We start from the raw sequence: 22635 nt of genomic DNA, 5'->3' as shown, positions 1-22635 counted from the left end.
GGAATGTGAACTTCTCTTTTTGGGTTGGGTCCCATGCCTGCGTTCCCTCTGTGACAAAGCCAGCTTTGTTTCTGGTACCCTTGGCAATAGAGCTGTTCATTCAGCTATTTCACGAGCATTGTTACTCTCTGGACACACAGAGCCTTGAGTGAGGTCACCTTGGTTTTTGACTGTGTGGCCCTGTTTCGGCTTTTTGTCTCTTTTACCAGACATTTCCTGAGAGCTCATTGTCGCCAGGCACTGGGGGGACCATGGTGAATAGACAAACCCGGCCCTGCCCCTGAGGGCCCCCAGGATAATAGGGGTACAGTAATGCAAACAGACCAGGACCCCTAGAAGAACAGGCTCTGAGAGAAGGTGGCCCTAGCCCTGTGGGAACTCAGAGAATGGGAGCTAAACTGAGACTTGGGGTGTCCAGGAAGGCTTCCAAGGAGAGGTGACTTCTAGGCTGATGCTGGAGAAGTGAAGAGTAGCTGAGCAGGGAAGGGAGAGGAAATGTTCCGCCAGAGGCAGTGGCAGGCATTAAGCCCCGGAGGCAAGAGAAAGCCAGCCAGGCTGGAGCAGAGAAGGGGCAGGCTGCAGAGGCTCCTAAGCCCCACGTTGTGCCTGTGTGGTGTGTTTTCTTTCTCGCTCGAGGCCCTTCTGGCAGAGCCTGGTGCACAGTAGGTCTCTGTGTATATGCCGAATGAATGAATGAATGAATGAGCTGAAGAGTTTGAGGCAGCGGGAGAGAGATCAGATTCCCACTTTGGAGGCTGCTCCTCTCCCCCTACTCCTACCCCCATGTCCCCATTTGGCACACCTGTGCACACAGGGATAAGCAGAGCCCTCAGCTCCACCAGCCACCGGAGCCTTCGCTGCGTGCTCTGTGGACACAGCACAGTAGGAACACAGCCCCGAAGCTAGAGCGTCTCATCTGACACGAGACACCACAAGCACTTGTATTTGGGCCCTCATCCAAGCATTCACTTAATTGAAAAAATTGGGGGCAAAAAATATTGGCAGCCAGCCACCTCCAGTGTGTCACTTGCTGCAGAGTCTGAGCTTGGTGATTCCTGGCGCTCATGTGGAGATCGGAAAGCTCTGGCCTGGGGCCAGGAGACCCAAGGCCTTGGGATGCTGGGAGAAGAAAGTGAAGAGGCTTTGGAGGCTGGCAGGGCTGGGAATGGATCTCATGTCACCCACTTCCCAGCCTCTCGACCTTAGGCGCAGCATGGCTCTGTGCCTCAGTTTCCTCCTCTCCCCCTTCAGCACTTCTGGTGGTGATGCTGCTGTGGGGTGTTGGGAAATCAAACAAACTTTGGGTGCTACAGTTCCAAAAAGAGGTTGGGGGTGCTGACCTGTATAGGCCAGATGTTGGGCACAAAGCTAGGGACAGTCAACAGACCAGAACCAAAGGGAACCCAGGGTCTCCACGAAGAATGGCGGAGTCAGGTTTCCTGTTAGTCAAGCCCATGGAGCTCCCTCCGACCGCTCTGCCCTCTCCTCGCTCTCCATCTCTCCCTTGCCCTTGTTTCTTTCCCTCCCCCGGCACCTACAAGGACCATACTTATCCACCTTAGGCCTGTGTGACCAAGACAGCATGTTCCCAGAGCAAGCCATCTGCAACCCAGCCAGTCACTAACTCCCAAGCTCTTCCTAGGATCTGCCACCTGGGAACCCAACCAGTGTGGGAGCTTCATTCAGAAGCCCCTCTTACAGCTGCCTTCTGAAACTGGGGTCTGTGGATTCCTAGGAACCCTCAGACATAGTCCTGAACCCTTCTCTGCGGGAAATGAGTTCGCCTGGATCTTGACGCCAGCACTGCTCCTCGAGCCCAGAGCTGCATGTGCTTTGGCATTTAAGCTTGCTCTGGCTGCAGAGCAGGATGGCTTTAGCAATCATGGCCTAATGGCCTGCTGCAGAAGCTGTGTGGCTGGTGAGCGGGAAGCCCTAGCTCCTCTGTGTACTGCATGAGAGACAGCATATTTGCTCCCTTCATCTCCGCAGGCTTCTACTGTTTCGTAGGTATGAGAAACAGCAGTCTGGAACAGAGGGCCCGCATTCTCAGCACCTCCAGATGATAGCCCTGGCTTCTGGTTCCAGCTTTGCTTCCTGCTGGCTACGTGGCCTTGGGCAAGTCCCTTTCCCCTCTGGCCTCATATCCCTAACTATAGAACAAAGGATAGTCTAGAAGAGGGTTTTCAAATGCTTTAAAGGCCTGGAACCCTTTGTTGTCTGCCTGAAGCAGGCAGAATAGGGCTGTGGCCAGTGAAGGAGCCGAGGCCCTTTATAGAGGCAGTTCTGGTGGTGATTTGGCTGCAGGCTGCTGGGTTATACCTGTAACGTATACAGAAGAGCCAAAAGTGGCACTGCGCTATGGAAACTAGGGTGGACGGCCCAAAAGGCCACCCACAGGGCCTCTCCAGGATCCTGGGGCTTCTTGGAGGCCGGTTTCACTGCTGGCCTGAGTCACTTCTAAGAGCCCTCCAGATTAAAGCTCTCTGGGTAAGTCTCTTATGCAAGAGGCCCAGAGGGGCACAAGGAACTTGCAAAGAAATTCAGACACTGTCATGGAAGCAGAAAGAGTCCACAGCTGAGAGTATAACCCTAAGCAAGTCACTGCACCTCTCAGCCAGCACCTCCCTATCTTCATTTGTAAAATGGAGGGATTGATCTAGACCAGGGATGCTAAGTAGGTAGCGCCCGTCTCACTAGCCCTCAGCCCCTGCCCCTGGCAGACATTGCTAATGGACCACAGAGTTCTGTCTCGCGGATGCCCCTTTCTAACAGCCCCTGCAAGGAAACAGCCCCGGCCCCATTTGTGCCTTCTCTTGAGATGTTGTCTTCAGTCACCCAATTTGTTCCTGGCTATCCACCAGCCTTGTAGAGCCAGGAGAGGGCTCTGAATTCAGAAAGGTTATAGCTGTTGATCTATAAAAAAAACAAAACTTGGCTGTGTGTGGTGGCTCGCACCTATAATTCCGCACTTTGGGAGGCTGAGGCAGGTAGATCGCTTGAGGCAAGGAGTTCTAGACCACCCTGGTCAGCATACTGAGATCCCATCTCTACAAAAAAAATTTTTTATTAGCCAGGCATGGTGGTGCATGCCTGTAATTCCACCTACTCTGGAGACTGAGGCTGGAGAATCGCTTGAGCCTGGGAATTCGAGGCTGCTGTGATTACACCACTGTACTCCAACCTGGATGACAGAGGGAGCAACACCCTGTCTCAAACAAACACCTCCAGATACAGTGAGAATGGCAAGGAATTCCACTGACACAGGACCATCCTCTTTCTCAATCTTACCAGCACCATCATAATTTTTGACATATCCACAAGCTCCCTACAGTCTATATTCCTAATACGGTATTATTCTTCAAATTGACTCACATTTTTACTTAAATTACTTTTAAATGGAAATTTTAGCTGTCTACTATACCTGGGGAAAACCAGGAGTAGCACTTGCTAAAAATAGAAGGAAATGAAATTCAAAAGAAAGAGAAAAATCAATGTGTTAAGTTCTTCCTGGCTAGTGTCGCCTGTTCTGAGGTCTTCTGTTCCTTCTTTAAGAAAGGAGACCTGCTGGGTGCGGTGGCTCACGTCTGTCATCCCAGCACTTTTTACCTTGTTTTCCAGTTCAAGTGGTGAAAACTTAGGAGCTCACAGAGCTCCGGAGGCAGGGGAAGCAGGCGGCAGCTGTTTCACATCAGCTTACCCTGGAGACAGCGTATCAATGGAGTTCTGGGGCCTTTCCAAGAGCTACAGCCCTGTGCAGAGATCTGGGCCAGTGGGTCGGCAAGGATGAGGATGTCAGCTAACCCAGGGGTGCCGGGGGCTTGCAGAGGTATCTTGGCCTGTTGATAGCCTGGCCCTGTTGTTTTTCAAGAGCCTCTAAGCTTGATACTGGCTTAAATCTTTTTATATTTTATTGATATATAATGTTTGTCCATTTTCATGGGACATTTATGATATTTTGTTGCATGCATAGAGTGTGTAATGATCAAGTCAGGGCATTTGGGGTGTCCGTCCCCTCAAATATTTGTCATTTCTATGTGTTGAGAGCATTTCAAGTCCTCTCTTCTAGCTATTTTGAAATACACAATACGCTGTTGTTAACTGTAGTCAGTCTACTCTGCTGTTGAATGTTAGCACTTTATTCATGGAAGAGCTGACCTCTTGGCTGTCACTGCTTGGAAACGGGGCCAAATTCCTGCATGCTTAATGGGGGCCCTCTGGACACGGGGAGTCCCCATCCCCTTAGAGTGGAGTTAGACCCCGCGAGGAGGTGAAGGGTTGGGCAACATTCAGTAAACGTTTGCCCTCAAGTCCCATGAGCAGAGATTCCGACAACATGGATTCCTTTCTAGAGATCGTTCCATTTCTGGAGAGCTTAGCCTGCAAGGTGGGATGGACTTTATCTCTGTTTTTCAGAGAACAGAGAGGCTGTAAGAGGTCAAGGACTTAACCTCACTCCCATAGTAAGTTCCGGTTGGGGCCCATCTGCTGGCTCCATGGCTGGCGAGCCAGTGTCCTCCCACCCCCACCCCGGGCATCCCTGCGCCATCAGCTGGGCTGGCACCCGGCAGGGGCTCCTTGATGGCCCTAGGACTGAGCCAGGGTAACGGAGAAGATGTTGGCCTGGGGTTCAAGACAAGAAAGTGCCCCCACAGACAGGTTTCTTTCAGTGCTCCTAGAAAGTGACATCTTTTTTTCTGATTATAAAAGAAAATAAAGTTTTAAAAATCTGGAAAATACAAGCATCAAGAACAGAATTGTTAAAGTCCCCCATATTCATACCACCCCAGAGCGAACCACTGACATATATATGCATGGTCATGTGTCATTTAACGACAGGGATAGTTCTGAGAAATGTGTTGCTAGGCGGTTTCATCATGTGAATATCATAGTGCGTACTTATGCAAACCTAGATAGGTGTGTCTACTACACACCTATGCTCTGTGGTATAGCTTATGGCTCCTGGCCTAAAAACCTGTACACTGTGTTACTGTACTGAATACTGTAGGCAATTGTAACACAATGGTATTTGAGTAGAATATACAAATACTTGCCATGTGTTACATAGAAAAGGTTTTATAGAAATACTGTGTTATAATCTTATGGAACCACTGTTGTATATGCTGTCCATCACTGGAAAATGTTAGGTGGTGCGTAACTGTGTGTGTGTGTGTGTGTGTGTGTATACAAGCTCATAAACGCATATTTAGATATGGTACAGTCAATTCCTCCCCGCAGCCGGGCGCGGTGGCTCAAGCCTGTAATCCCAGCACTTTGGGAGGCTGAGACGGGCAGATCACGAGGTCAGGAGATCGAGACCATCCTGGCTAACATGGTGAAACCCCGTCTCTACTAAAAAAATACAAAAAACTAGCCGGGCGAGGTGGCGGGCGCCTGTAGTCCCAGCTACTCAGGAGGCTGAGGCAGGAGAATGGCGCAAACCCGGGAGGCGGAGCTTGCAGTGAGCTGAGATCCGGCCACTGCACTCCAGCCCCGGCGACAGAGCGAGACTCCGTCCCAAAAAAAAAAAAAAAAAAAAGGCCGGGCGCGGTGGCTCAAGCCTGTAATCCCAGCACTTTGGGAGGCCGAGATGGGCGGATCACGAGGCCAGGAGATCGAGACCATCCTGGCTAACACGGTGAAACCCCGTCTCTACTAAGAAATACAAAAAAAAATAGCCGGGCGAGGTGGCGGGCGCCTGTAGTCCCAGCTACTCGGGAGGCTGAGGCCGGAGAATGGCGTGAACCCGGGAGGCGGAGCTTGCAGTGAGCTGAGATCCGGCCACTGCACTCCAGCCTGGGCTACAGAGCGAGAGACTCCGTCTCAAAAAAAAAAAAAAAAAAAAAAAAAAAAAAAAAAATTTCTTCCCTGCCTCCTGCCCTTTTTTTTTTTTTTTTTTTTTTTGAGACAGAGTTTCGCTCTTGTTGACCAGGCTGGAGTACAAAGCATGACCTCAGCTCACTGCAATCTCCACCTCCCGGATTCAAGTGATTCTTCTCTCTCAGCCTCCCAAGTAGCTGGAATTACAGGCATGCACCACAATGCCTGGCTAATTTTTGTATTATTAGTAGAGATGGGGTTTCACCATGTTGGCCAGGCTGGTCTTGAACTCCTAACCTCAGGTGATCCGCCTGCCTCAGCCTCCCAAAATGCTGGGATTACAGGTGGACCACGCCCAGCCAGTCAATCCTCATTATTCATAGATTTCGTGTTTGCGAATTTGCCTACTTGCTAAAATTTATTTGTAACTCAAAAGCAATACTCGAAGCACTTTTGTGGGCATTTTCGGACATGGGTAGGTGCAGAGCAGTGAAAAATTTGAGTCACCCAACATGCACGTTCCCAGCTGAGGTTGAATGAGCAACACTCCCCCCTCGTTTCAGCTCCCATACTCTTAACAAGAATCCGTGTCCTAGTCTATGAGTGCTGCATTTGTACATTTTTGTGCTTTTTGTTGATTTTGCTGTTTAGTATGGCCCACAAATGCCGTGCTGACATGCTGTCTGGTCAGCCTAAACACAAGATGGCTGTGATGTGCCTATGGAGAAGCTTCATTCAGGCACGAATTGTAGTGCTGTTAACTGTGAGTTCAACGTTGATGAATTAACCATGCATATTAAATAAGGTTGGTTGGTTGGTTGGTTGAGACGGAGTCTCTGTTGTCCAGGCTGGAGTGCAATAGCACAATGTTGGGTCAGTACAACCTCCGCCTCCCAGGTTCAAGTGATTCTTCTGCCCCAGCCTCTCCAGTAGCTGGGATTACAGGCGCCCACACGCCTGGGTGATTTTTGTATTTTTAGTAGAGATGGCGTTTCACCATGTTGGCCAGACTGGTCTCGAACCCCTGACCTCAGGTGATCCGCTCGCCTCGGCCTCCCAAAGTGCTAGGACTACAGGCATAATCTAGGATTACAAGCCACTGCGCCCAGCGTAAATAAGGTATCTTTAAACAGAAACACACATGCAACAAAGTTATGTATTGATCACTTGACAAAAACAAAACATAGGCTCGAAAGACCCTAACCCTGTATTTCTCCTAGGGTATTTGCTAAATCAGTGTTCTCGGTGACTTTACAGAACATAACTACCACAAACAATAAGTATCAACGGTGTGTGTGTGCAATGGGTGTCTGTGTATATAAACACCCACACGCATTTATATACAGTTGATATCATTACAGAATTTTTTTGAGATTGAGATTACATTGTTTTAGCTTGTTCTTTTTACCTAAGATAATGCCTGAACTTTTCCCCTGTAATTCATGGAATTGTTTTAGTTGCACAAAAACCCTCATCATGCCAAAAGTGGAATTAGCTGAAAGGCCCAGCCCCTGTTGTGCGTCATAGAGAGCCTCCGGTGGGCTGGCAGGCCTGGGAAGTAGGAACTGGAGTACTGCCTGAAGCCAAGTCAGGCTCTCCCCGTCGCTCCTCTCCTGACACCTCTCCTTCACTTATCCTCTCTGCAGACCTAGTGTTTGGAGCATGGCTCCGGGTTGCAGCTCTACTGGATGGAGCTTGCTTGCTCAGGGCTGATCCCAGATTTCTGAGAAAGAAAAAACCTGATTGGCCGGGCTTGGATCACGTGACTCTATCCATGGGCCAATCAGCTGTGGCCATGGGGGTTAGGCAGAACAGGTGGTTACAGCCTGGGCACGGTGGCTCAAGCCTATAATCCCAGCACTTTGGGAGGCCGAGGCGGGTGGGTCATCTGAGACCAGAAGTTCAAGACCAGCCTTGGGAACATGGTGAAACCCTGTCTCTATTAAAAATACAAAAATTAGCCAGGAGTGGTGATGGGCACCTGTAATCCCAGCTACCTGGGAGGCTGAAGAACGAAAATCTCTTGAACCCGGGATGTGGAGGTTGCATTGAGCCGAGATCGCACCACTGCACTTCAGCCTGAGTGACAGAACGAGACTCCATCTCAAAAAAAAAAAAAGAACAGGTGGTTACTTCTCAAGTGGGACATTGGCCAGGGGTTTGGTTTTCTTTCCTGCCTTTTCAAAGTGGTCAAGTTTAAGAAAAGTGGCTTTTGGAGGCCCTGGGACAGGTTGGTCCTCAGAGGAAGAGGGTTATTCTGGCCCAGGCCACAAAACACCTAACACCATCCATGAGCTGTGTCACTGTTCCTCCCAATGTCAGCTCCTGGCAAGGTCAGGCTGACCTGGGAGAGTTCTCAACCCTAAGTGGAGGAGGAAAACCAGGGAAGATGAAGCCCGGGCACCAGTCAGATTCTTGAGTGTGTGGCAGTTGGCATTTGGGCCAGATAATGGCTCCCTTCCATTCAGACTGAGGCCCGGGGTGGGTGGGGTGTCAGGGCCTTCCCCACAGGTACCCATGGGGAGGGACAGAGTCCTGACTCTCTGGCAGCTGAGAAACCTGTGCCCTGAGCTCAGGCACGGTGGGCCTGTGTTCCCAGGACTATGGAGGCTATTCCCCTGCACCCCTGTGGGACCCAGAGAACAGAAAGGACAGGTGGAGAGGTCAGAGCCCAGGGAGATGGGTGTGGGATGGAGAGAGGTGGGACGGGCTGTGGAAAGTTCATTTGTAGGGAGAAGGAGCAGGGACAAGGGTTCCCTCACTTTTGTGACCCTCTGCTCACAATGATGCTACTGCTGACAGTTTCTCTTTATGGAACATTTACCATATCCAGGCACTGAGCGAAAGAATCTACGTGCATGTTCTCATTTCATCCTCACCCCAACTTTGCAGTTAGTAGTAGTGCAGACCTCATTTTTTACAAATGAGGAAACTGAGTCATGGGGGTTAAGCCACTTTCCCAAGAGCACAAATCTAGTTGAGAAGGAAGCAGGATATAAATCCAGGCCATTGTAACCCTAGAACTCCACAACCTTGCAGAACAGTAGGACGATCTGTTGGTCACTCTGACAGTTAGGAGGGTGAGCAGACATCTCCCTGCTGGCCCACGCTCCAGCTGCAGCCAAGCTGGGGCACGGCGTGGCAGGATTAGAGGTGACCTAGGTTAGAGTTCTTACTCTGCACGTCATAGCTGTGTGACTGTAGGCACTCTACTTCTGAGCCTCCGTCCCTTGCTAGGAAAACATGGGAAGTGTTAGCGTGGCCTGCTGGCTCGGGGATTTGGAAGAGACCAAGCTCAGCCATCTACCCACCCCTGCAAAAGGATCCTGGCTCAGCACACCCCACCCCAATGCCTCCCACCCTCCCTTCACCACCAGTTTGGCTTCTCACTAACTTAGAGGAAGTGAGGAAACCCAGGACTTCTGTTCCTGGTGAAACTGGGTTTGCAATCGGGTTGGAGAGTCTGGACTTGGTTAGATTACACAGGCCCTGCTGCTGAGATTGTGTAAGAACAGATTTAAAGGGTGGATGATTCCGGCTCAAATCCTGTCTGGGAACAGAAGGAAACCTCTGTGACCCTCTAACCCCAGTTGTGGTTTCTGTGCTTCCTTGTTCCTTGAGCAGAGGGAAGGAGTCCCAGCTGCTCCCTAAAACATGTTGCTCCCAAGGGGTGGGGGTGTTTGCAGATTGTGGTGAAGCAGCACAGGGGTCCGAGAGGAAAAGCAAAGGGGCAGGACCACCTCAGCAACATGGCCAGGGTCCCTTTCTACAGACCAAAGGCCTGCAGAGGAGAGGCGCTCCTCTCTGTGAGGGCTTGGCCTCCTGGCATCTTATTTTCTTCCCCATTTATTCACGAAGCATAGATTTTTCCACCCTGCCCAGTGCTGGGCATACAGCAGTCCGTTAACAAGACAGGCCAGGTCCTTGCTCGCGTGAAACTTAGAACCCAGCAGGAAATCAGACACTTGAGCAATTTCAGTAAAGAGTTAATTGGCTTTGTGATGGGAAAGTGGGTGCTAAGGAGACCTATAGCAGGGGCACCTGACCTCATACTGGTGGGCAGGGAGCAGTCACAGAGGGCTTTCTGGAGGCAGTAGCATCTGAGCTGTGCCCTGCTAGTTGACTTGTAGAACATTCCCCATTCCAGATCTTTCTGCTTCCTTATGATGTCGTTTATCTTGTTCCTCTGCCTCCTGTATTTCTTGTAAATTAGAACCTAGGTCAAGAGCTTGAGCTCAAGTTAAACATTGTTGGCAGCAATACCAACAGCAGATTGTGTATACTTCATATTGCATCACCTCAAGGGCTACACAGTGACTGGAGTGTCCCTCTGTCCATGAGGCTAGGTTTGGTCACCTGGTTACAGTTGTAGAGTTACACATTTTTCCCCTGGCTGGGAAAGTAATCATCGGGTTATACTTTGATACCACGTGGGTGTCCTGTTCAACAGCATTTCACCCGCTGGTTCAGCGCCCACTGAGGGTTCCAGTTGCTGTGCATTTTCATCAGCACTTGTTATTGTCACTATTTTTTCATCTTAGCCATTCTGATAGATGAGTAATGGCATCTCCTCCTGGTTTCAGTTTGCCTCGCTAGTGGCAGTGACCATATTTCATGTGCTTCCTTGCCCTCCGTAAGTCCTCTTGGATGAAGTGTCTCTTCAAGTCTTTTGTCCATCTTGTAATCCGGTTGGTTGTTTCCTTACAACCAAGAGTTCAAGAAATATATTCTGCATAGAAGTTGTTTCTCAGATGTGAGGCTCATGTTTTGAAGGCTGTGCCGTTGAGTAAGTTTTAGTGTCATATCCAGGGCACGTGACATGGAGTATGTAAATCTCTGCAGGAAATCGGCTTTAAAAAATTGTTTCTTTGGCCGGGTGCGGTGGCTCATGCCTGTAATCCCAGCACTTTGGGAGGCTGAGGTGGGTGGATCATGAGGTCAGGAGTTCAAGATAAGCCTGGCTAAGATGGTGAAACCCCCCCTCTCTACTGAAAATACAAAAAATTAGCTGGGCGTGGTGGCAGGCGACTGGAATCCCAGCTACTCGGGAGGCTGAGGCAGGAGAATTGCTTGAACCCGGGAGGTGGAGGTTGCAGTGAGCCAAGATCACCCCACTGCACTCCAGCCTGGGTGACAGAGCAATACTCCATCTTAAAAAAAAAAAAAAAGTTTGTTTTATATTGTGGTAACACGTTTAACATAAAACTTAACGTGTCAGCCATTTCCTAGCGTACAGTTCAGTGGCATTAAGTACACTCACACTGTTATGCAACCATCACCACCATCTATCGCCAGAACTTTTTTCCTCTCCCTAGACTGAAACTCTGCACCCATTAAACAACTCCCAGCCAGGCCCGGTGGCTCACGGCTGTAATCCTAGTACTTTGGGATACCAGGACGGGAAGATCACTTGAGCCAGGAGTTCGATACCAGCCTAGGCAACAAAGCGAGACCCTGTCTCTACAAAAAATCATGATAATAAAATTAATCAGGCATAATGGCACATGTCTGTAGTCCCAGCTACTTGCGAGGCTGAGGTGGGAGGATCTCTTGAGCCCAGGAATTTGAGGTTGCAGTGAGCTATGTGAGCTATGATCACACCACCATACTCCACCCTGGGTGACACAGCAAGACCTCATCTCAAAACAATGAAAAGTAACCACTCCCCATTCTACCCATTCTGGCAGCCACCATTCTCCTTTCTGTCTATGAGTTTGACTACTGCAGGCACCTCTTGTAATCATACAGTATTTGTTCTATTGTGACTGGCTTATTTCACAGAGCCTAATATCCTTAAGGTTCATTCATAGGGTAGCATGTGTCCAAATTTTCTTTCTTTGCAGAGCTGAATAATGGCCCATTTCATGTCTAAACCACATTTTATTTATGCATGCATCCACCAATGGACACTTGGGTTGTTTCCATCTTTGGGCTCTTGTGAATACTGCTATGATGAGGAAGTCTTTAATTCCTTAGCGCCAAGCCACTAAGTATTACCTGGGTTGGGGATATAAAAAAGCAAAGGTCTAGTGTGTTAGGATTGCACTGGTTGCACGTAACAGACACCAAATCAAACTGGTGTGAACAAGAAAAGGACTGTTTTGGCTTGCATCTGGGAAATGTCCTGGATTCAGGCTGGATCCAGGGGTTCAAATGTTGCCACGGGGTCTGAGCCCTCCTCTCTCCCTCTGGCTCTGCTTTCTTCTGTGTGACAGGCGCTTTCCATGGGAAATTCCTGGTGTAGGTTCTCCCAGCAAACACTGAGCAGGCAAAATGGTCTCTTCCCTGAGAGTGCCATCGAAAGTCGTGGAATTTGGTCTCATCCGTCATGCGCCCATCCCTGAACCATCATTCATCAGCAGGGCTGTGGTTGGCTGGGCCTGGGAGGGAGGCATGTCCACTCCCATCTTGAAGACCAGAAGAGAGATTCCCCGTGGGCAATCGGCATTCTGTTACAAAAAGGAGGGGAAGGTACCAGACAAGCAGGAACATGGGATGACCACTGTGAGGGGAAGCTTAACGTTGCACTCTTCGTGCGTGCCAGGCGTTGGCCCCATCTCTGTTAGCTATTGTGGCTTACCCCTCAAGGGAGATTATTGTCCTCATTTTAGATAGAAGGGTGGGTGGCCAGAGAGGTGAGTGCCTAGCGAGTTTCTCCAGCAGCAGAGCTGGCTCTGTGACCCAGGGTGCGTGCTCTCTCACCAGCCCCCAAACCCAGGATGGGGACAAAGCCCTGCACTAGGACAGCTCTCATTAAAAAATTAGGTCTCTGCCTAAAAATGCAGGCATCACGTTGTGTTCAGGGGTTGATTCCAATAAACCAATTAGGCTTGCTGCAGAATCCTTGTACTGTATGTTCAGAACTTTAAAAATTGTAAACAAGAGATCAAGGATGAAGTGTGTAAGCAGAATTTTTTTTTCCATTTATGGGAGTGTGCTTTTTGTTGGTTTTAAGAAAAAAATCCATTCTTTGACAATTTTTCTTTGTTTTTTAATCCCCGTTGGCAGTGTCCTTGACAGTCATTCAAATCTTGCTTAAGCATCCCCGGAGGCGGGGACCTTTGATACGGTATTTTCCCTTTCTGGCCCTCAGTTTACCCATCTGGCAGGTGCGGCCCTTTAATGAGCTGCATTCTGTGGTCCCCTCCAGCTCTAACTTCCTGTCAGTAGTGCAAAAGGTGCCTTACTGGTGTCCCTGCCCCTCTTCAAGCCATTTCCACACAGCAGCTGGAGGGATACGCATGGATATTTTTAAACAGTACCCTGGATCCTGTCACACGCCTCCCCCACCCCTTCAAACTCTTCAATAGAATGAAATCCAGACGCTTCTCTGTAGCCTGCAAGCCCCTCGTCATCAGCTGCTGCCTCCTCCCCCACTCAGCCCCTTCCTCCCGCAGCGCTGTCGGCTGTCATAGTCTCCTGTTCCTCACACACACAGGCAAGCATTTTCCTGCTGCCGCATGTTCGTTCCCACTTTTCTTTTTGCCTGCACACCCTTTCCTCAGCTCTCAACCAGCTCCTCACCCTTCAGATCTCAGTTCAAAGGTTGCCTCCTCAGATAGGCCTTCCCTTCCAAGACCCCCACATCTACCACCCTCATGCAGACTTTGAGGTCTTGCCCAGCATGTTGGCAGGTTTGCTGGTTTATTGCCCGTCTCTCCACTTAACAAGGGCAGGGTCTGGGTCTGCCTTGCTCCCCATAGTATCTTAGCCCCTAGCAGAGGGCCTGGCATGCAGTCAGTGCTTAATAGATGTTGAAGAGTGAATAAGTGAATGAATGTAAACCATTCAAAATCTCCATGCTGGAGTCTTGGTGAAGCAGGGTGGAAAGCTGAGAAACACATTTGAAGTATTCTTTTTAAGTAAAACTCACCACGACTGCTCAGGGTTTTTTCACATCACAAAGTCGCCTTTCTGAGATGATGACTGACCCTTACCTCCTAAAGGATGCCGTGGCCTCTTCCGTGCCTCCGTGAGTTACCTAGGAACAGGGAGCACAGACAGGGAAGAAGCATGGGCTGGATGCCCAAATCCTTGGTGTCAAAGGAGCCTGTTTTTATGAGCAGGGATGGGGTAGGTACTGGGCAGTCTGAGAGCAAGGTGCTGAGACTTCATGAACATTTTCTCTCTTCCTGGCAAAGTGCTCAGAGCTTTTCCTCTTGTGCTCATCACAACTCTGTAGGCTTGATGACCGCATTTTACCCAATAAGAAAGCTGAGGCTCCAGGAGTTAGGAAATTGTGTGAGCTCAGAGCTTCTTGACTCTAGAGCCCAAGCTCCCCCATCTCTGCCATGTTTTGAAATATAATCTGTATTGGGTTTGGCGAGGCCATGCCAGGTAAACTCCTTAGCTTGGCATTCAAGGTCACCTCCGATCTGTCCTGATTTATCTTAACATTTTTCATCTCTTCTCACCTGAAGAACCTTCTCCTATAAGTCAATGATGTTCACACTGGTGTGAATAGCCCCTAAAGTTGTTCCATCTTCTGTTTGGAATGTGAATATTCTCCTAAGAACTCATTTGAAAAGAGACTCTGGCTAAAACCACTATGGAAACCGCTGCCAGGCACAGTGCGGCTTCATCCTGAGCTGGTCTTTGTTCCACCCTCATTCCCCTCTACCCGCAGCTGCTGCCTTCCTCTCCTGCTGTCTAAAATCCTACGTGACCGTCAGTTACACTGTGGTGGCTCCAGGCTTCAGAAATCTCTCTCCTGCCCCCTTCCGGTATCAACCTGGACTGGATTACGTGGGTCAGAAACCAAACTTGAGGCCGGGCGGGGTGGCTCAAGCCTGTAATCCCAGCACTTTGGGAGGCCGAGACGGGCGGATCACGAGGTCAGGAGATCGAGACCATCCTGGCTAACACAATGAAACCCCGTCTCTACTAAAAATACAAAAAAATTAGCCGGGCGAGGTGGCGGGCGCCTGTAGTCCCAGCTACTCGGGAGGCTGAGGCAGGAGAATGGCGTAAACCCGGGAGGCGGAGCTTGCAGTGAGCCGAGATCGCGCCACTGCACTCCAGCCTGGGCGACAGAGCGAGACTCCGTCTCAAAAAAAAAAAAAAAAAAAAAAAAGAAACCAAACTTGAACTGGCTGCAAAAGTTATTCAAGAGAGTGGATGTGGCCCAAGACGTAATTATTGGCCCAGGAAACTGGATAGTCCAGGAATACATTTCGCTTCAGGCAGAGCTGGATGTAAGCTTAGACTGTCATCGGCATAGTGGCTCCTTTCTCAGGCAGGCTCCCCCGCACCCCCGGTGAGGATAGGTGGCCCCCAGCAGCTCCACATCCTGACAGCCTGGCAACCTCAGGAGAAGAGCTTGGCTTTCTCCAGAGTTGGAGCAAAAGTCCCAGGGCGGGGCAGGCGCGGTGGCTCAAGCATCCCAACACTTTGGGAGGCTGACGCAGGCAGATCACTTGAGGTCAGCAGTTCAAGACCAGCCTGAGTAACATGACGAAACCCCCGTCTCTACTAAAAATACAAAAATAAGCTGGGCACGGTGGCGCTCGCCTGTAATCCCAGCTACTCGGGAGGCTAAAGCACGAGAATCTCTTGAACCCAGGAGGCAGTGAGCCGAGATCGTGCCATCGCACTCCAGCATGGGCAACAGAGCTAGACTCCGTCTCAGAAAAAACAAAAAGTCCCAGGGCAGACTCCTGCTGTCTCTGATTGGCCCAGCTCAAGTCACATGTTCTTCCTTCAACCAATCACCATGAATGGAGAATGTACCCCTCCCACCTTCTGTATGCATGGGGGTGAGCTGAAGGTGGGGAAGGAGCATCCCAGGAGTCAGTCATATTCGCTTATGTATGCATTGTGTCTCCTGCTAACCCTCAGCTCGTGGAGGACACAGGGACCCTGCCTGTGAAACCCCAGGGTCTCTAACAGCACTGAGCGCCTTGTGTTTCTATGACATTTCTCTCTTTCCAAACAGCTTTCACGTATGCATGTATTTTAATTGTCACAACTACCCTATAGCAACAGATAGTTTATACAGTCCAGGAATAGGTCACAGATGTGCTGATCCCTTAGCCCTTAAGGGTCTACCTGGTGTGTCCAGGGCCACCAAAGGCCCCAGCCAGGTGCCTCTGACCTCTAATAGTCACCTCAGTTTGCCCAGATTTGTTATCAATGTATTGTTTTCTGTGTGTGCCGTGACGTGTGACACAGGTTGGAAGCACAGCCCAGTGGTTTATAAAATGATCCTTCATCCTTAATTTCCTCAGCGCCTCACATCTATCCTGGGAGGCAGAGGAAGCAGGTGCCGTTAGCCCCATTCGCAGGAGAAACTGGGACTCAGGGAAAAAATAACTTGGCCCAGGTCCTCGTTGGTGGAGACAGCATGATGGGCTGACCCATGGAAAATATAAGATGGCCAAGAGCTGCACGTCTTCGTGACTTCTCCTGATGAAAGTCAAGGCTTTAGGAATGACTGGCAAGATAGTCAGCCTGTAGCTCACTGAATTGAGCGGGTAGCGAGGAATCCTGGCAATGCTGAAAATAGCAGCTTCTCCTGAGCTGACGCGGTGCCAGTGCATCCCCATACTTGATGTCATTCATCCTTTGCACAACTCTGTTGGGGGTTATTACACCCATTTTATTGAGGAGGGAGTTGAGGCTTACAGCAAGTGACTTGTCCATTGCCAGTCATTGGCAGAGCTAAGGCTGAAACCCACGTCATTCTGACTCTTAGTCTTGTGCTCCCCCTGGGTCCCAGAGATTGGGAGGCCACTTCTGGTGTTATGTTAACACCCATCTCGTCTGTTATTCCCGCAGGTCTACATCATCCGGGTCACATGGTCCAGTGGCTCCACCGAGGCCATCTACCGGCGCTACAGCAAGTTCTTTGACCTCCAGGTAAGGATTTGAGGTCTCTGGTGAGCTGCAGGATGGGAAGGAGTTTAATTGGACTTACAGTCCACTACAACTTTAGAGTCCAAAATTTTTTTTAATTTCCCAGACTTAAAAATGACATCCATGGCTGGGCGCGATGGTTCATGCCTATAATCCCAGCACTTTGGGAGGCCGAGGTGGGTGGATCACTTGAGGTTAGGAGTTTGAGACCAGCCCGGCCAACATGGTGAAACCCCGTCTCTGTTAAAAATACAAACATTAGCCAGGTGTGGTGATGGGTGCCTGTAATCCCAGCTACTCAGGAGGCTGAGGCAGGAGAATTGCTTGAACCCAGGAGGCAGAGGTTGCGGTGAGCCAAGATTGTGCCATTGTATTCCAGCCTGGGCAACAAGAGCAAAACTGCATCTAAAAAAAATAAAGAAAACCTGACATCCATTACTTTTGAGACACAAATAATGTGCTTTGTTGCTTTATGTTTTGATATTTCATATTTCCCCTTAAGAGAAAGGGTACCTGTTGGCTGCTCTAGAATGGAGGGTTGTCTGCAAATCATTTCCAAATGGCTTTGGCGTGCAGTGTTTGAACTTAAGTTTTAGATGATAATCATGTTTGCTGGTGAGCTGGGTTTGTTGAGTGTGTCTAGACTTTTGGGCCATTCAGCTCCAAAGACAGACCTGCATCTCCTGCCTCACCTTGGCCTCTCCCCGCAGGCCTTTGCCCTCCCCACACGCCTTTGCCCTCCCCACACACTCCTGTGCCTTCCTGGTTCACTCATGGCTCTGGTAACCCCTTCTGCCCTTCAGGACTCTCACTGCCTGGGAAGTCTTGCCTGACTTTGTTCCCTGGCCAGTGAGGGCCACCCATTCTGTGCCCCTACAGCTCTGTGCATCTTTCTGTATTGAAGCTGTCTGCTTGTCTGTGTTCCCACCTAGGCTGTGACTACCGTGGGCCGGAACCACATCTTTCTCTTCCTCTCTGTTCTTAATAATTTATTCAAGGCCTAACACACAGTATGTGTCCAGTCAGTGTTTGGTGAATGAATGAATGAATGACGAACACCATGAATACCACCAGCCTTACAGGGAGCCAGACAGAATGTGAACAGCTCGGTATAAGCCCATCCCCACTAGGGTTAAACAAGTCTAAACAATGGGTCAGTAGTTTCTTCTTGCTGTCACTAATGGCGAGTAACAGAGCACGTGTGAGAGGTAGTCATGGTTCCTCCTCGTAGGATGTAATGGAGTTCTTTAGAAAACCTTCAGGAGATGTTGGGCACTTGCCCGGCTTTCTGAACATATATCTTCTCCCAGCCTCCTGGTAAGGGGCCTTGTCACCTCTCAGGCCAACATGAGTCTCCATCCTGACATGACAGTCTTCTTTTCAGTCAGAATGCTTCTGTTGCAAGTGACAGAAACCCAACTCAAGCTGGCTCAAGGAGGTTTTTTGCTGGGTGTAACTGAACGTCCTAGGAGAATATATCTCCCAGGTTTGAAGCACATCTTAATCCAGGGGTTTTTTGGTGTCACCTGATCTGGCTTCTTCCTTTCATTCCAATTCCTACTTCCATGGTGTTGGCTTTATCCTTGGATCCCACACGATTGCACATTGATACGACAGCTCTGGGCTCACACCCAGCAGGAAAGGGTAAAAGTCACTTGTCAGAAATCCCAGCAAACACATTATTGTGTGTCATAGGCTCAACTTGGTGCCAATCAATATGAGTGAGAAATGTGCCAGCCAATGGGCTTGCCGGGGTCCCTGCTCCACCTCAGAAGTCAATAAGGGCGGAGACTGACACCTGGAGAGAGGAAGTTTCACAAACTGCTGCGATCCGCAGTAAAGTCAGCGGTAAAGTCGACATTTCCTGGCGGTCAGAAGACTGCCTCTGGCCTTTGTACATCATCCTGTCTTTTTTCACACAGGTTCTCTCAGAAGGTTGGCATCCTTCATTATTCTGACCTAATTTGCTCCTGACAGGGTCGAATAGACAATTTTCAGAGCTTGTGTTTCATTATTTTGCAGGGGGAGGGGAAATAATGTGTTCCTAAGTGGTTTCCCGAAACGCCTACATAACGAACTGCCAAGAGTCATTGCATAATGTAAAACAAGTGAGACACCAGTTACCTATTTAAAATGTAATGAATTCATTAATGATGTTTTATGTTCAGTATGCAACAATATCAAACAGAATCATAAACAAATTATATTATTGCTTCTGCTCTGCAGCAAACAGAATGTAAAGAAACAAAGCAGCTGTATGTTAAAACATGCTAAGATACCATCTAAAGTGAACTTGACAGGAGCGAGCACTGGGGCAGGGGAAGAAAGATCTAAACCCTGGGGGAGAGGAAGGGAGGATCACAGTGGTGATAACGCCCAGCATCTTTTGATGCCATGGGCAGGAGGCACAGTCCTGGCTGAGAATGAACGAGATACAAATGGAGGACCCTCCACATTCTTTACCCGGATCTGTGGTGATTTATGCAGATTCACTGTAGTAGGTCTTCAAAGAGTGAGTGTTAGGTAAACATGTTTGCACGTTGCTAGACTGACTTTTCGTGCAGTGAGGGTCTAGATAGGGAGGGCTACCTGTATATTGCTTTCAGAGGCCTCTTGCCTGCCTCGCACCTCCGAGGAGCAGAAGAGGAGGTAGGGAACAATAACACATGATTGTTATCCTAGGAATTATTTACATCCACTGAGCAAAGCCCACTCAGCTAGCTTAGGCACAAAGAGAGGGATGGGGTTGGATATATGGGAAGAGGCAGGTGTGTTCCCTGAAACCTAGAGCAGAAAATACAACCAGCCTCACAGGAGCCAGGAACCCAGGCCATCTGTCCTTGTGGCCTCAGGATCTCCCATGGAGCCTGTTCTGGACCACTTCCTCCAGCTACCCACTGGCCCACATCCCCTAAGAGCATCCCCCAGTGAGCACCTTCCGCCCGGAGTTGCAGTGTTCTTCCCTGTTGTCAAAGCACTAGAGTTTCTGGATGCCGATTCCAGTCTCCAGAAGGGAGAATCTGATTATCCTAAGGACCCTGGATCATAGTTCACCGCCAAGCCTGTCAGCTGTTGCCGGGGAGGTGGGGACATGGAGTCATCTGGAAGAGATTTGATGAGAAGCGAAGTGGCAAGGGGGCCCTGGAAATGCTTATGCAAATGTTGTTCATTGCTGACATGTCGAGGCACGCGGCCAGGCCCTGTGCAAGGTGGACGGGGTTCTCTGAGTTCCCTATTCCAGCGTAGCCTATGGCTTAAGACCTTGGCTTTCAGTCAGGCAGACCTGGATGCAAATCTCAGCTCTGCCTGTTCAGAGCTTAGCTTGGGGTCACCACTATATGTTTCTGAGCCTCAGTCTCCTCATCTGCATAGTAGGATTGAAAGTGCCTTCCTTGTGCATTTATTATGCCAGGTAAGCAGGACACACCTGGCTCACTAAGCGCGTTAGCTGGCAGCGGTCCCTCTGCACAGGTGTGACTTGCCCAAGCTGATATCCTTTGGGAATGCTTGAGCCAGGGTTTGATCACGGGTCTTCCTGGCCCAAAGCCAATGCTCCTTCCACTCTCCTGTTTCAACTCAACTTTCTTATTTCTACCAGAACTTAAAAGTCAGGTTTTCCTCCATGCTCAGCATAATCGGTAATAACGGGGGGGTTGTCGCGTCAGTATTCCCTCCTGTAACAAAGTTGTCTAAGGCAGGACTTCATCCAGGCTCAGAGTCCCAGATGGGTGGCTGGAGTGGGAAAGTCATGGAATTCCAGAGGGTCCTGCTTATCCTGGAAGCATCGTGGAACCGGCCTCCTCCTCCCCCACACACACCCCAGCAGGGAAAGCTGAAAGAGGTTAGGGCAGGATCACACCAGCCCTTGCGGGCCTGCAACACCCTGGAGTTAGATGATTTCATGATTCCACCCTCCCCTCCCTCCTGTCTGGCAAGCAGCCTTGGTTTTTTCACAAGTAACTTGGCCCAAACAGTGTGGGGAGAGCCGAGCCTTGGTGGAGGAGCAGCAAGGCCAGTGTGGCGTAATGGAAAAAGCAGAGAACTCAGTCAGGAGACCTGGGGCCCAGCCACGCTCCAGCTGTGTGGCCTTGGGCACACCCCTTAACCCCTCTGTGCCTGAGAGCCCTCATTGGTGACATGGGGTGAAAACAATAGGAACAGCTGGCATTTCTGGAGCACTGAATGTGGGCCCTATCCTGCTAAACATCTAGACATAGTGACTCGTTCAGTCCTCCAGACAAGCTTATCCAATTACGCAAATGAAGAAACCCAGGGTCAGAGAGGTTAAGTTGTTTGCCCAAAGTCACACAGCTAGTGAGCCTCAGAGCTCAGATTGGAAGCTGGGCAGGCGACGCCAGTATCTACACTTTTAGCTTATCTGCTTTCTGGGGCTCCTCTCTGTAGTGGCTGCTTCACAAGGTTCTCGTGAGTTAAAACTTATCATCTGTGTCCAAAAGAGGCAAATTCATGGACAGAAAGCAGGTTCGTGGCTGCCAGAGGCTAGGGGAAAACGGGGAGATACTGCTAATGGGTACTGGGTACCTTTTAGCGGTGATGAAGATGTTCTAGAATGATTTAGTGGTCATGGAGGCATAACCTTATGAATATACTGAAAGCTACTGCATTGTACACTTTAAAAGGGTGACTTCTATGGTATGTGAAGTATATCTCAGTGTAAAAGGGATAGTGAGTGCCAGAGCAGTTTCTAAGTTTTCAAGCACCAAGCAAATGTCAGCTGTTAGGATTATTGATGGGCATGGGTGCTGCTAGGAATTGGCATAAAGATTAGAGGAGGAGCTGATGCCAGTTAATAGAGTGGTGAAGATCCTGGGCTTTGGGATTAGATAGGGCTGGGCATTGATCCACATTCTGCCACTCACTGGCCATGAGATCTTGTTTTCATCAGAACTCTTTTAGGTACAAATGACAGAAGCCCCGTGGATTATTCAAACAGAGCATTGATTAGCTGAATATAACCGAGAAGTCTAAGGAAATTGGCTTCAGGTGTGGCTGGATCTAGGCGCCACACCATCAATGAGGACTTGGCTTTCTTCACTTCTTGGCTTTGTGTCCAGGCCAGATGGTGTCCAGCTGGTGGCAGCCACAGCTCCAGGCTGCATCCCACAGATCAGCACAGTGACTTCGGGGAAAGAGAGAACACGCCAACAGTTAAAGCAAAAGTCTCATTGGCTCATCTTGGGTCACATGACCAGACCAGGACCAGCCTGGAGACTGAAAGTAGAATCAGTGTCCTGCCAATGCATGGAGACTAACAGAGTGGTGGTAGATTCCCTGGAGGACATCATGGAAATAGCCTGTCGGTGATAGAAAACAACATGCCCCCTCCAACGGGGGCAGGACATTCAGGCAGAGAAAACAGTCTCCAGAGAGGCCACTCAGGAGTTGGAGCATGACCCAGGTTCCCTTGTGGGAAGAGACTCACAGTCACCGAGTGTGATGGCTCACACCTATAATCCCACCACTTCGGGAGGCTGAGGCAGACAGAGCACTTAAGCCCAGAAATTCAAGAGCAGCCTGGCCAACAAAACAAGATCCCATCTCTACAAAAAATTTAGAAATTAGCCAGGTATGATGGTGCACACCTGTAGCCCAAGCTACTCGGGAGGCTGAGGTGGGAGGATCCCTTGAGCCTAGCAGGTCGAGGCTGCAGTGAGCTGAGATTGTGCCACTGCACTGTAGCCTAGGCAACAGAGCGAGACCCTGTCTCAAAAAAAAAAAAAAAAAGAGAGACTCACAGTCTCTGTGAAAAAGTCCTTTTTTAAAAAAAAAAAAAAGTAGAGGCCGGGCGCAGTGGCTCACGCCTGTAATCCCAGCACTTTGGAAGGCTGAGGCTGGTGGATCATAAGGTCAGGAGTTCAATACCAGCCTGGCTAACATGGTGAAACCCCATCTCTACTAAAAATACAAAAATTAGCTAGGTGTGGTGGTGGGTGCCTGTAATCC

At 49.6% G+C, this 22635-nt stretch overlaps 1 protein-coding gene across 2 annotated transcripts in view; it reads left to right on the top strand.

Annotated features, from left to right (window-relative positions):
* Positions 1 to 22635, top strand: part of SH3PXD2B (SH3 and PX domains 2B) — a 119551-nt gene that overhangs the window by 16453 nt on the left and 80463 nt on the right. For both annotated transcript variants that reach the window (XM_005558530.4, XM_045394511.2), the window contains exon 2: positions 16594 to 16674. In XM_005558530.4, the coding sequence (XP_005558587.3) occupies positions 16594 to 16674 (81 nt within the window). The remainder of the gene's footprint in view (positions 1 to 16593; positions 16675 to 22635) is intronic.

This window comes from Macaca fascicularis, chromosome 6 (genome assembly GCF_037993035.2).
Source record: "Macaca fascicularis isolate 582-1 chromosome 6, T2T-MFA8v1.1".
NCBI classification, from domain to species: domain Eukaryota; kingdom Metazoa; phylum Chordata; class Mammalia; order Primates; family Cercopithecidae; genus Macaca; species Macaca fascicularis.
The sequence above is the reverse complement of the archived record's forward strand: the minus strand, read 5'-3'. Positions and strand labels throughout refer to the sequence as shown.